The following is a 13180-nucleotide window of genomic DNA, read 5'->3' on the forward strand; positions in this document are numbered from 1 at the left end:
CCTCCCCCAGCTAGTGGGGCTAGTGTGTTGCCTCCCCCAATTCCCAGGCTGTGTGCCCCATAGGGGTCAATGCAGCCTGCTAACGCCGCATGTCTGTGTATGGGCCTTGGGGTGCTCGCCCCCAGGCCTCCAGCTTGTATGTGGGCCAGGAGCGGTGGTTACTGCCTTTGTCATCAGACCCTGTGCCAGAACTGCCAGGGCTCGGGCCGTTATAGGGTGACCAGATGTCCCGATTTTATAGGAACAACGAGGAGTCCGGTGAGGCCTTAAAGACTAACAGCTTTATTTGGGCATAAGCTTTGGTGGGTAAAAAACCCACTTCTTCAGATGCAGATGTCTGGATACAGACTAACACAGCTACCCCTCTGATACGATTTTATAGGGACAGCCAGTCCCGATATTCGGGGCTTTTTCTTACATAGGTACCTCTCATCCCCCACTCCTTGTCCTGATTTTTCACGCTTGCTATCCGATCACCCTAGGCTGTTATCACAGGTATGTACTTGTAGAAACCAATAATGTGTAATTCATAGCAAGCACATTGGTGTGCTCTGTCAGGTACTTTTAAAGAAATGCTGTCAGGCAGCACAAGGCCACAGCATTTAGGTTTTGGAAAGAAAAAATAGTTTTACAAACTCTATTACTCATAGAAATGGGTTTTGATTTTTTTTTAAATATAAAAACAGTTGATTTGAACTGCTTCCAACACAAACGCTGCAACACCATATTATATACAGGAACTAGAAAATGGAATGGCCTTTAAAAAGACCCTGACCACTGTCCATTTTCGCCATGCAACCTGAATGGAATGTAGAGGTAAACAACATAAATTGTGAAAAGCCTTAGATGTTACAAACGCTTTCACTTTTAATGATCTAAGATATCAAGAACACAAAGGATATTTGGTTTAAAATAACAAGATTTTTAATCTATTTTAAAATAATATATGAATGTATGAATCTGTCAGGATGCCTTTAAGTTGACAACAGATTGTCTAGCTATCACTAATAGCATAATAAAAAGTAGTTATTTAACATTCCAGATACTGTTCTGTTTTCTCTATATACTTGTAACAGATCGGATATGAGAAGAGATTTTAAAAGGAAAAACTACACCACACATTTATTGGACAGTTCTTCCTTATAAATAGCATCTTGGGTGGGAACCTATCCTGGTTCTTTGTGGTACCGTTGAGAGGGAAGATAATGGATTCTTGCTGAGAAACTTCTAATATCTTTAAAGGTATATCCTCTGCATTATTTATTTGTTTTATTTTATTGAGCTGCTCTTCGGGTTTTTATTATTGAACTACAAGACATTGATTTTTTCCACAGTCTGATTGATTGCATCAGTATGGCTAATGTCTGACCCAGACAAAACCAGGCTGTCATATTTCAAAAGCATTTAAGAGGTGAGCTTTCTCAGCATCCATATTCACACAGCAGCCAGTTTTAGAGAATCTCATGTTAAAATTTAGGTCAGGAGAGATGGTTCCTGTTCATAGAGTCTGAGTTAGCTGCCAATAGGAAGATCCTACTTTGTGCATGTATGTGTGTTTCAGACTTCGACACCGGTCGCTCTGTGGAGTTTTGTGACATGGAGATCATGTGATTCTAGAAAATTTAAGCAATACATGTTAAAAAGAAATGAGTTGATCTCACATCACTAGTTCTTGATTTTCAGTTCTCTGCTGTGAGTTTTTTGGCCCGTCTTCCTGTGTGAGGCCTATCTCAAGCTATGAGAGTTGGCTTTAAGTTTTACAGGGTCCTGTCCAACTTTTCTGCCAAGGGGACCCTTTCCTAGATCTCTCATGATAGCCTGTGAGCTCCTCTCCCTGCCTATAACTAGTAATAACAATACTTAGCACATTACATAGAACTTTTCATCTTCAAAGCTGTGTACAAACTTACAATCACTTAACAGATTGCTCATGAATTTAAACCGGGCAAGTCACTCAGTCTAAAAATTATGGGGGAATCTTCAGACATGGCAATATGGGTGGGGGATTGTGAATACTGAAGGACACAAAGGCCCATGGGGAAGAGGGACAAGATAGTCACCTGACAGCACAGGTTACCCCAAAGTGCAGCACCTCCCCAAGTGTGGAGCCGGGGGCATTTGCCCCTTCTTGAGGTCTAGATTCTGCATGTGTAAGACAATTTAAATGAAGGGATTGGGGGGAGTGCTAAATCAATAATCAGTGAGATTTTAAACATTTTCTACTGAAGGGCCCACAGCAGAACCTTTCATTTCCAAGAGGGAGAGACTTTAAAGGACTCCTTAAAATATGGTTTCAGAGTAGCAGCCGTGTTAGTCTGTATCCGCAAAACAAAAGGAGTACTTGTGGCACCTTAGAGACTAACACATTTATTTGAGCATGAGCTTTCGTGAGCGTCCGATGAAGTGAGCTGTAGCTCACGAAAGCTTATGCTCAAATAAATGTGTTAGTCTCTAAGGTGCCACAAGTCCTCCTTTCCTTAAAATATGATACCTGCCAATATTTGAAACCTATAAATGGATACTTCATGAGCTGGTCGCTCAGTTTAAGTACACGAGGCTAGAGATTTTTGGATGGACTCAGTGGGAAAATAATAAGTATTTTGCTAAAAAAAAAAAAAGAGAGAGACTCCACTATTTTCTGACAGGCTTGGCCCTGCGAGCTGCCCAGTGCCCCCTGCGCCGGGGCCATGCAGGACCTTGTAGGCTGGGGGACCAGTTGGCACGTGTGAAGTGACTTCCCAGAGCGGTGGCCGTGGCTCGCTACTCCGGAGTCAGACGGAAGGCAGGTCTGGCGAGAGCAGCCCCGTTGCTGGGACCCTGCTGCCGGGGCCTCTCTGCTGTTGTGACTGGAGACCCTAAGTCCAGCAGGGGAACTTCAAGGGGCACCGTCTCAGCGACCAACACAGCCAAAGACTCCGCCCCAGTTCCCAGGGCTGGGCCGCCTTCCCCGGAGGCCGGGGCACGGGCTGCACGCAGCGGGGGGCGGCTGCTGGGGCGAGCCCGGAAGGGGCTGGCCCCGGGAGCCCACGTGGAGCTGCAGCGTGGGTCCCAGCAGCGCCAGCCGCCGCCGCGGTCGCGTTATGGAGGCGGCCCCGGCCCCGCTTCCAGCCCCGGCCCTCCCCGGCTCCGGCCCGCGGGGGGTCCTGCAGCAGAACCGGCAGTTCCTGGACTTTTTCTGGGACATCGCCAAGCCCCAGCAGGAGGTTCGCCTGGCGGCCACCGAGAGCCTGCTGCGGTACCTGCGGGCCCGCGGGCAGGTCAGAGCGACGGAGCCTGGAGGAGGGGGGCCGGGGCCGCCGTGGGAGTTTCGGGGGGAGTCCAGAGCCCTCGGGGCAGCTGTAGGCGGGAGTGGAGTCCCGGGGTGTGGGGCGGAAGGGAGGTGGGGGAGCGAAGGGAATCGGGCGCTGCGGGGGGGAGTCCAGGTTCCCACATGGTTGGGGGGAGAATCGGGCCCAGAGAGATGGGAAGGGAATTGGGGCCCAGCGTCCCAGGGGGCTGGTTGGGTTCAGGAGGGGGTGGAAGGGTTAAACTTGGGTCTAGGCTCTCGGGGGGCTGCTGCGATTGGAGCTAGATCCGGAGCAGTGTTTTGGTTGAGGTGAGTGGGTGCATAATCCCATCCCTACCTTCTACAGCTGTGAAGTAGAGGATCTGGTTACAGTGCAGTTGTTCCCTGGTCTGGTACCAATCAGTGTCCCTTTCCCCGGGTTAAATCCCTGAGCAGACCAAGGGTTTGATACAGTCGCAGGGATATATGCTTGGGCCTGGCTAATCTGAATTAGGGCAGTGAGGTGCATTTGTAGAACTGGGTATTCTTTGTAACTGACAGTCATGAGCCCAGTTGGGAGAAGTGGTCAGACAGTATTTATGTATTGACTAGCAGTACATCCTTATGATTTTCCTTATTGTAGGGAAGCATTCCTAAATGTACTGTGTTTTTTAAAATATAATTTTTTAGGAAGATGAGCTGAAATATACTCTAAAACGATTGATAGAAGGACTGGGAGCAACTCGAGAGGCAGCCCGTCCCGGTTTCAGTCTGGCACTAGCTCAGGTTGGTATTTTCCCATGGGAGCGCACTCTCTATGGATTTCAGAGTATGCATCGATGGGTATGTTGGTAACGAAATAGTTCTAACTTGGCTTGGTTAAAGCATGGTGCTTATTTTTTGTTTAAATACTTGGGAGTTCTGATTGGTTAATCTCTGGATGCACAGGAGTCTTGGGAAGAGTTCTTGCATCTCAGAGTGAACTCTTGTAGGCCTGGTCTAAACACATACTGCTTTAGCTACACTGATATGGGAAAGTAGTCCTACCCCACTCCACATGGAGTGTGGACACACTGATGCTGGTTTAGCTTTTTCCCATAAGGTAAGGGGAATGTGTTCTATGGCAGGACTACGATTTCCTGAACATCAATCTTATGAACAACTAATTATATGAACCGTTTTTGTGCCGCTGAACGAGAGTTCAGTTCTTTAGCTGATGGTCAAGCAGCTATACAGGTTGGAAAAGATGAGAGAGTGGGTGACAAAGAGATGCAGTACTCACAAAGAAAAATCAAGCATGCTGTATAAATTTGTTACCATTCTTTGCGTACACTGGTATTGGACGATTAATGCATTAACTTTCACACCATACCCACAGTCATTTTGAGATCTTCAGTGTTATGAACTTTTTTAGTTTTTATGAACTCATCAATCCACAAATAGTTCATAAAACAGGGGCTCTTCTGTACCTACATTGGGCACCTTTAGTGCGGACGCTATTGTGCTGGTATAAGGGTAGGACTGGTGTAACTATTGGTTTTTTTAAAAAAAAATCAAACCCCTCACTGACATAGAATAATGCAAAACCTCTCCAATCCTTAACTCCGGGAGCCAGCCTTACCCTGCTCTGCTGTGAGAACCCCCGCTCCTGGGCTGTTCACGCACATGGAGTGTCGCAGCAGACCAGGCTTCAAAACAAGTTGGCCTCTGGAACTGATTGAAAAAACTGAAAACATTTAAAAATCAAAGCCAGTCTGCTCATGTTTGGTGCCAGTCTGTTTGACCTCTGAAGACTGAAGTACCCTTCCTTCGGAACAGGTACAGTATGGGTAATGAAGACTGTTCTCTTTCATGCACCCCCTTGCTAGCAGGTCTCTATTCTGACCCAGAAGGACCACCTCTTGAGGTCAAAGCATATTTTGTGCTCTACTGTAGACAGTTATACTTGAAAAATGGTGTGCACGCTATGGCTTTTCCCAGCAAAGCCATGTCATTTGAAAATAAAATACAATTTTTAAAAATGGCACCCCTAACCAACATAGCTGTGCAGGGAAACTTTTAACTGTAGACTGGGTCTAAGGTTGGTAGAAAGAATCAGAGAGTTTGGTTCTAATTCTTCGTTCAGTCTATAGTTGTTGAAGATAAATATGGATGTTGTGAGAGCATTTTCTCCTGGAGTTTAATCTCTGTCTCATGTTGGTCCTGATATCCAGGTTTTGCAATTTTTTGAAGAAATTCCACTGCATACTGTCCTGCAGCAGATAAAAGAAAAACACAACCTTGAGAGAGTAAAAAAGGTACGTCCGCCTTGTGCTCATAGCAACACCAGACAGTAGTTGTAAATCCTCCGTGTTCCTCAGTGAGTATTGATTACCTCGATCACCCTTGCTTTGGGGCCCCTTTTAAGGTACATGATTCTATTTGTCTGCCAGAATCTGTAATTACCCATGTTGTCACAGGACCTCGATGTGCGTGTACCGCTTCCATTGAAGAGGTTTGCATATGTGAATTGAGGGCAGCACAGCACCTTTTGCATGGAAGGATATTCAAGGTTGACTCTCCCTGCCTGCTTCTGGGCAGTTTTCACCTGCAGTGGGAGCTGTTGTTGAACATAAGATCTACCTGTTTTTGCATTTTGAATTGTTGGGCTACAGTGTTGATTTTCTTCTTTTCAGAAACTCTTTAGAAATGCTGCCTTTGGAAACTTTTTTGGGGTACTGGCTCTGTTCCAGTCTGGTCGTCTTGCAAAGGTAACATGGATGTTGCTTGTTCATGAGCAATTGACCTGGTGCTGTCCCAAATGTGGAACAAGACCTAGAGAGAAGGGATGGTCCATTGGTTAGGACTTTAGCCTGCGGACTTAGGAATCGCAGGTTCAAATCAATTTCTTGCTCTGCCATATGCTTCCTGTGTGACTGTGGGCAGATCAGTTAGTCTCTGTGCTTCAGTTCCCCATTTTACAAATGGAGGTAATAGCATGTCTCTCTCCCACGGGGGTGTCATGAGGATAAATACATTTAAGGTTGCAAGGTGCTCAGTTATTATGGTGATGGTGGCCAGACAAGTACCTTAGATAGCTGGTACCTGCTGCTAAAATCCCAAGCTTTGTTTCGTTCAAATTTGTTGTATACAGCTGGAAATCAGCAGCGTCAAGAAAATCCAGAAAATGTGTAGAAAAGTTATCAGATCCAATCACCTTTGATGTGAAAACTGGGGAGGGTGGGGGTGGAGAGGGGAAGGGAAGGATGGGGAGAGAGTGAGAGAGGACAGAGATAATATGGTAACCATATAAAAACTGTCCGTAGATAGAGGGACAGAGGAGGTAGAACAATTCCTTTCCAGAAGAAAGGTTATCACGTGTCAGTCACACACAGGGAATGCTGTATCGGGAAGATCTGACTTACGCATCAGGAAGCAATTGGGTCGGTTTATTATTAATAATCGTAAGATTCAGCATATCCATTAGGAGTTAATAATGGAGCCATGAGCTTAACCGTGGTTGTGTACCGTTTACTTTTTTCTTGTTTTAATTTCTAGGACAAAAAGGCCCTCCTGGAGTGTGTCCGACTTCTGCAGAGCTTGGCCCAGCACCATGCCCACCTCCGAGATCTCCCCAGGAAAACGCTCGTTGACATCCTCTCGGAGGTATGAAGACCTGGCACCTGAATAGCGGAACTTTTTGTTTGTGGTCTTTGTTTTTTTCCTTAGGCTGGGTCTGAACCAGCTCCACTGATGTCAAAGGAGTCTTTCCATTGACTTCACTGGGTGTTGCACCAAATGGTTGGTGGTCCTGAAAACTGTCATGTGGGCAAGTCAGAATAGGGGAAGCTTATTGTCCATAAAATTGGTGCAGCAGTATAAGTCTCCATGTGTTGCTCGGTGTTGGTTGCTCAGGATAGGGGTGGATATGTGTAGATTGTTGGGGCTGGAGGAGAGGTAGGTGATGATAAGGGGAACTGAGGATTTAGCATAAAAAGAGTGTAGAATGGTTTATATGCATATTTCTGTGCTCTGTATGGTTTCTGTGGGTAGACTATGCAGACTATCAACCTTAACTCTAAGTTTACCAACCTTTTGATGTAAGAATGTTCTTGGTCTAGCAATTTTGATATAAGGTTTTTTTGTATGCTTGCCATGCTCCTGATTTGTGGCAGATTCAGATACTTTGTAGGTTCTTCAACAATGGAGTTTCTTTTTTATTTCAAAAGCATCTATCCAGTTTATTCCAAAACGTATTAAAGTGTTCAAAATATTCAGCCAGGAAGATCCCATGGAGATGAACAACACCATTTTAAAATGGATTTGTATTTAAGAAATCATACAAACAAATCATGGCTGTATAGCACTGAAAGAGAGAAGAATCAAAATGCAGCAGGAAGTTTGCAATTACAGCCATGAAATAAAGCTCTTAGGACAGAAACCATCTGGGCCCCATTCTTGGTTTACCTTTAGGTTTTACTGTAGCAAACTAATTACAGCACGCTTTCTTCCTGTTGGCATGTGTGTCTCTTGTACATCCTTATAACCTTTTGTACCCATTGATAAATTTGGGTCCAATATTGTCCTGAGGTTTTGGGGTTTCTGTTTGTTTGTTTGTTACATCAGTAAAAATAAAGTTTTTATAAGGTGCCAAAAATATACAGTCTTTGCTGCAATCGATGATGGATCCCTAAGGTATTTTTAGGTCAGAATCTGTGTCTTATAAAAGTGAAGGAAAAGGGTTGATATCCCTTTTCCTATCAGATCCACCTTGGCTTTTGATGTTGTGCAGTCTTGTCTCTTAGGGCCTGTTTAAGCACAAACTTTGTACCCCTTTAACTATACCAGTATAATTACACTAGTACAACACCCCTAGTACAACTATATTGGTATAATGGTGTAGTCGGTCAATATAGCTATTTCTGTATAGGAAGGAGAATATGCCATACTGGGTATAAGGCACCTTTGTACTGCTACAACTGCATCCGCTCTAGGGGATTTAAAAAAACCCACCCCTTTACCTCATATAGTTATACTATTCAATAACTATGTATAGAGCCGGTATCACTTGCTGTGTTGCTTCTCAATTGCATTGCTGTGTAGATTCCTGAAGCTGTGTTTGAGGAAGTCCTGTTCAGCGCCCTACAGGCTGACCTCACTTCGGCCTTCAGCACCCCGGAGCAGCTGCACCTCCTGCTCGTGAGCATACAGAAATTTCCTGGGGTTCTGAAACCCGATAAGCTGAAGATACTCCTAGGCTCATCTGCCATCGTAACCATGGAGAACATTCCCAGGTGAGCTGTAGGAGAAGGGTGTAAAGATGTCAAGTCTCCCAACTTCCTGAATGTAAATGAGAAACCTAATTGGGCTCTGATGCCTAGGGGTGCTGGATGCTTGCATTTCCATTGAATGTAATGGGAGACATGGTATGGAGCTGCTGCTGGGGTTGATGTTTATTCTTGGGCATCTCCAGACTGGCAGAGAGTGCTGCTCCCAATATTCAGATCAGTTGCTCATCTTTAGAGGCCGTGGCCGCAGATAACTTGTTAGTTTCCGTGCAGTTGTCTGTCCATTCCAGAAGGTGGTTAGAGGAAGGGATTTTGCCTTCAGAAAGTTCGTTCCTGACTGGATAGTTCAGATTTCCTATCTTCCTGTGGTTGCTTTTCTCTCAAGGCTCGTGAAGGTTTTGAAAACTGCTGCCAGGTCTGAGAAGAAGGATAGGAATCTTCCACGTGTCGGGCTGGACTTGCTACGAGTGTCTGTGAAGGAAGGCGCCTTTGAACTCTTCTGGAAAGAAGCTGTAGAGAATGGGCTGCTTAAGGAAAAGTCGGGTCCTAATAGGTTTGTTTTAAAATGTCATTCATTGTTCTTAATATAATCTACTCTTCTGCTTCCTATCCGAACATGAATTCTGCTGCTGTATGGTGACTAAAACCTGACTAAAAAAAAAAAAGGGAGGTGGGGGGGAGAATTTCTCACGAAAAATCTGTCGGGTTTTTTATTTATATATTTTTTTAAACCCAGATCTAATTGTGACAAACTGAAGAAGCAGCTTTGCTGCAATCTAGGAAATACTGCTTGAAGTGTGATGATGTTTCCTGTTCTTAATAACTGGGACAAAAATTAGGCATATGTGATTGTGAGGACCATGGAAACTGGCAGAAGAACTTAAGGGCAGATGTACAACCTGAAACTACTGACACTGAAATCTGGTCAATTTAAGAATTATAACAGTGTCTGTCTTAATGTGAGATTTGGAGGTGGGCCAGATCCTGAAATTTGTGTCCATTCCCCTTTGTGTTGTTACCATGAGCTGAATTCAAATCCTTAGACCGTATGAACTCCCGATTTGGATTTGACACAGAACTAAAAATTATCTGTTGTTTCCATTTCTAACATGAAGGTGGTTGAGACGGCAAGAGTTAACTGTTTTAGCAAGTTTTTAGGGTAAGATACCAAAATATTTTCAAGAACAAAGCTCATCAGTCATCTGCTATATTGAGATTGATGCTATTGAGATTGGAGCCAAAATCTTGTGAGTGGTTTTTTGGCACTGTTTAATCTGAACCTGGGTTTGTTCACAAACCTGCTCCCTGAAACCTGACTCGAATCCAGAGTCAAACACTATTTCCTTGGCCTGTTGCTAAGGGATTTTGTTAACTTGCTGCATGCAAGCTTCAGGGAAAAAAAGAGGCCATTTTCCAACAGGAGCTGCCCAAATCTTGTATTTTGGTGCTCAAATCAGCATCAGGATAGATGGGTGAATGCTCATTTTATGCTCTGAAGTGCCGTTCTTTTACAAAATCTGCCCACCTTAGAGTGCTAGGCTGGTAGTGTCCCTGTAGTCTTGACTGCTGTCCATTTCTTTACATCTCTGTGAAGCACACACAGATGGTTTTCTTTCTCTGCCCTGTCCTTGTGTGTGGTGGTACTACTGTGTCCTTCCCTGAGGGAATCTGTTCTCTTTCCACTCAGTTACATGTGCTATCGGTTGCTGGGCAGCGCTCTCCCACTCTTGTCTCTGGACCAGCTACAGATTGTTCTCCGAGGGGAAGTGATGCGGCACTATGGGGATCATGTGGTATCGGCTCAGGTAGGCATCCCTGTGAGGATATGATGCAACCCATGCTAAAGACCCCAAACTCAAGAGCAAACCCTACCTGATACAGCCATTTTCAAATATCGCATTACAGTATTGTTAGACCTTGTGTTGTTTAAGGCAGTATTCGCTGTAGGTATATTGGTCATTATGGGCTGAATTTGGATTGTTCTTTATCTTCATTGTGTGTTAGTTTCTGGTCTTATTCCTCAACTGCTATTATTTTAGGCTGAGATTTTTCAAAAGGAGTCAGCAATTGCCTAACTCTTTTTATTGACGTCGGGATAGAATCCCCATTCATAGAATCATAGAATATCAGGGTTGGAAGGGACCTCAGGAGGTCATCTAGTCCAACCCCCTGCTCAAAGCAGGACCGATCCCCAATTAATTATCCCAGCCAGGGCTTTGTCAAGCCTGACCTTAAAAACTTCTAAGGAAGGAGATTCCACCACCTCCCTAGGTAACGCATTCCAGTGTTTCACCACCCTCCTAGTGAAAAAGTTTTTCCTAATATCCAACCTAAATCTCCCCCACTGCAACTTGAGACCATTACTCCTTGTTCTGTCATCTGCTACCACTGAGAACAGTCTAGAGCCATCCTCTTTGGAACCCCCTTTCAGGTAGTTGAAAGCAGCTATCAAATCCCCCCTCATTCTTCTCTTCCGTAGACTAAACATCCCCAGTTCCCTCAGCCTCTCCTCATAAGTCATGTGTTCCAGTCCCCTAATCATTTTTGTTGCCTTGCGCTGGACTCTTTCCAATTTTTCCACATCCTTCTTGTAGTGTGGGGCCCAAAACTGGACACAGTACTCCAGATGAGGCCTCACCAGTGTCGAATAGAGGGGAATGATCACGTCCCTCGATCTGCTGGCAATGCGCCCCTACTTATACATTCCAAAATGCCATTGGCCTTCTTGGCAACAAGGGCACACTGTTGACTCATATCCAGCTTCTCGTCCACTGTAACCCCTAGGTCCTTTTCTGCAGAACTGCTGCCTAGCCATTTGGTCTCTAGTCTGTAGCGGTGCATTGGATTCTTCCGTCCTAAGTGCAGGACTCTGCACTTGTCCTTGTTGAACTTCATCAGATTTCTTTTGGCCCAATCCTCCAATTTGTCTAGGTTCTTCTGTATCCTATCCCTACCCTCCAATGTATCTACCTCTCCTCCCAGTTTAGTGTCATCTGCAGACTTGCTGAGAGTGCAATCCACACCATCCTCCAGATCATTTATGAAGATATTGAACAAAACTGGCCCCAGGACCGACCCTTGGGGCACTCCGCTTGATACCGGCTGCCAACTAGACATGGAGCCATTGATCGCTATCCGTTGAGCCCGACAATCTAGCCAGCTTTCTATCCACCTTATAGTCCATTCCTCCAGCCCATACTTCTTTAACTTGCTGGCAAGAATACTGTGGGAGACCGTGTCAAAAGCTTTGCTAAAGTCAGGGAACAACACGTCCACTGCTTTCCCTTCATCCACAGAGCCAGTTATCTCGTCATAGAAGGCAATTAGATTAGTCAGGCATGACTTGCCCTTGGTGAATCCATGCTGACTGTTCCTGATCACTTTCCTCTCCTCTAAGTGCTTCAGAATTGATTCCTTGAGGACCTGCTCCATGATTTTTTCGGGGACTTAGGTGAGGCTGACTGGCCTGTAGTTCCCAGGATCCTTCTTTTTTAAAGGTGGGCACTACATTACCCTTTTTCCCGTCGTCCGGGACCTCCCCCGATCGCCATGAGTTTTCAAAGATAATGGTCAATGGCTCTGCAATCACATCCGCCAACTCCTTTAGTACTCTCGGATGCAACGCATCCGGCCCCATGGACTTGTGCACATCCAGCTTTTCTAAATAGTCCCGAACCACTTCTTTCTCCACAGAGGGCTGGTCACCTCCTCCCCATGCTGTGCTGCCCAGTGCAGTAGTCTGGGAGCTGACCTTGTTCGTGAAGGCAGAGGCAAAAAAAGCATTGAGTACATTAGCTTTTTCCACATCCTCTGTCACTAGGTTGCCACCCTCATTTAGTAAGGGGCTCACACTTTCCTTGACTTTCTTCTTGTTGCCAACATACCTGAAGAAACCCTTCTTGTTACTCTTAACATCTCTTGCTAGCTGCAATTCCAGGTGTGATTTGGCCTTCCTGATTTCACTCCTGCATGCATGAGCAATATTTTTATACTCATCCGTGGTCATTTGTCCAATCTTCCACTTCTTGTAAGCTTCTTTTTTGTATTTAAGATCAGCAAGGATTTCACTGTTAAGCCAAGCCAGTCGCCTGCCATATTTACTATTCTTTCTACACATTGGGATGGTTTGTCCCTGTAACCTCAATAAGGATTCTTTAAAATACAGCCAGCTCTCCTGGACTCGTTTCCCCCTCATGTTATTCTCCCAGGGGATCTTGCCCATCAGCTCCCTGAGGGAGTCAAAGTCTGCTTTTCTGAAGTCCAGGGTCCGTATTCTGCTGCTTTCCTTGTATCAGGATGCTGAACTTGACCATCTCATGGTCACCGCCTCCCAGGTTCCCATCCACTTTTGCTTCCCCTACTAATTCTTCCCCGTTTGTGAGCAGCAGATCAAGAAGAGCTCTGCCCCTAGTTGGTTCCTCCAGTACTTGCACCAGGAAATTGTCCAAAAACTTCCTGGATTGTCTGTGCACTGCTGTATTGCTCTCCCAGCAGATATCAGGGTGATTGAAGTCTCCCATGAGAACCAGGGCATGCGATCTAGTAACTTCTGTGAGTTGCCGGAAGAAAGCCTTGTCTACCTCATCCCTCTGATCCAGTGGTCTATAGCAGACTCCCACCACGACATCACCCTTGTTGCTCACACTTC

The 13180-nt window shown here is 45.3% G+C and overlaps 1 protein-coding gene across 3 annotated transcripts in view; it reads left to right on the forward strand.

Annotated features, from left to right (window-relative positions):
- The first annotated feature begins 3016 nt into the window (after positions 1 to 3016).
- Positions 3017 to 13180, forward strand: part of MYBBP1A (MYB binding protein 1a) — an 80996-nt gene continuing 70832 nt past the window's right edge. For 2 of the 3 annotated variants that reach the window (XM_084651007.1, XM_084651009.1), the window contains exons 1-8: positions 3017 to 3257; positions 3956 to 4051; positions 5479 to 5562; positions 5941 to 6015; positions 6803 to 6910; positions 8348 to 8538; positions 8918 to 9085; positions 10220 to 10337. In XM_084651007.1, the coding sequence (XP_084507133.1) occupies positions 3081 to 3257; positions 3956 to 4051; positions 5479 to 5562; positions 5941 to 6015; positions 6803 to 6910; positions 8348 to 8538; positions 8918 to 9085; positions 10220 to 10337 (1017 nt within the window). In that variant the 5' untranslated portion in view covers positions 3017 to 3080. The remainder of the gene's footprint in view (positions 3258 to 3955; positions 4052 to 5478; positions 5563 to 5940; positions 6016 to 6802; positions 6911 to 8347; positions 8539 to 8917; positions 9086 to 10219; positions 10338 to 13180) is intronic. The other variant, XM_084651008.1, reaches the window with a different exon arrangement.

This window comes from Lepidochelys olivacea (genome assembly GCF_965140295.1).
Source record: "Lepidochelys olivacea isolate rLepOli2 genome assembly, chromosome: 17".
Taxonomy (NCBI): Eukaryota; Metazoa; Chordata; order Testudines; family Cheloniidae; genus Lepidochelys; species Lepidochelys olivacea.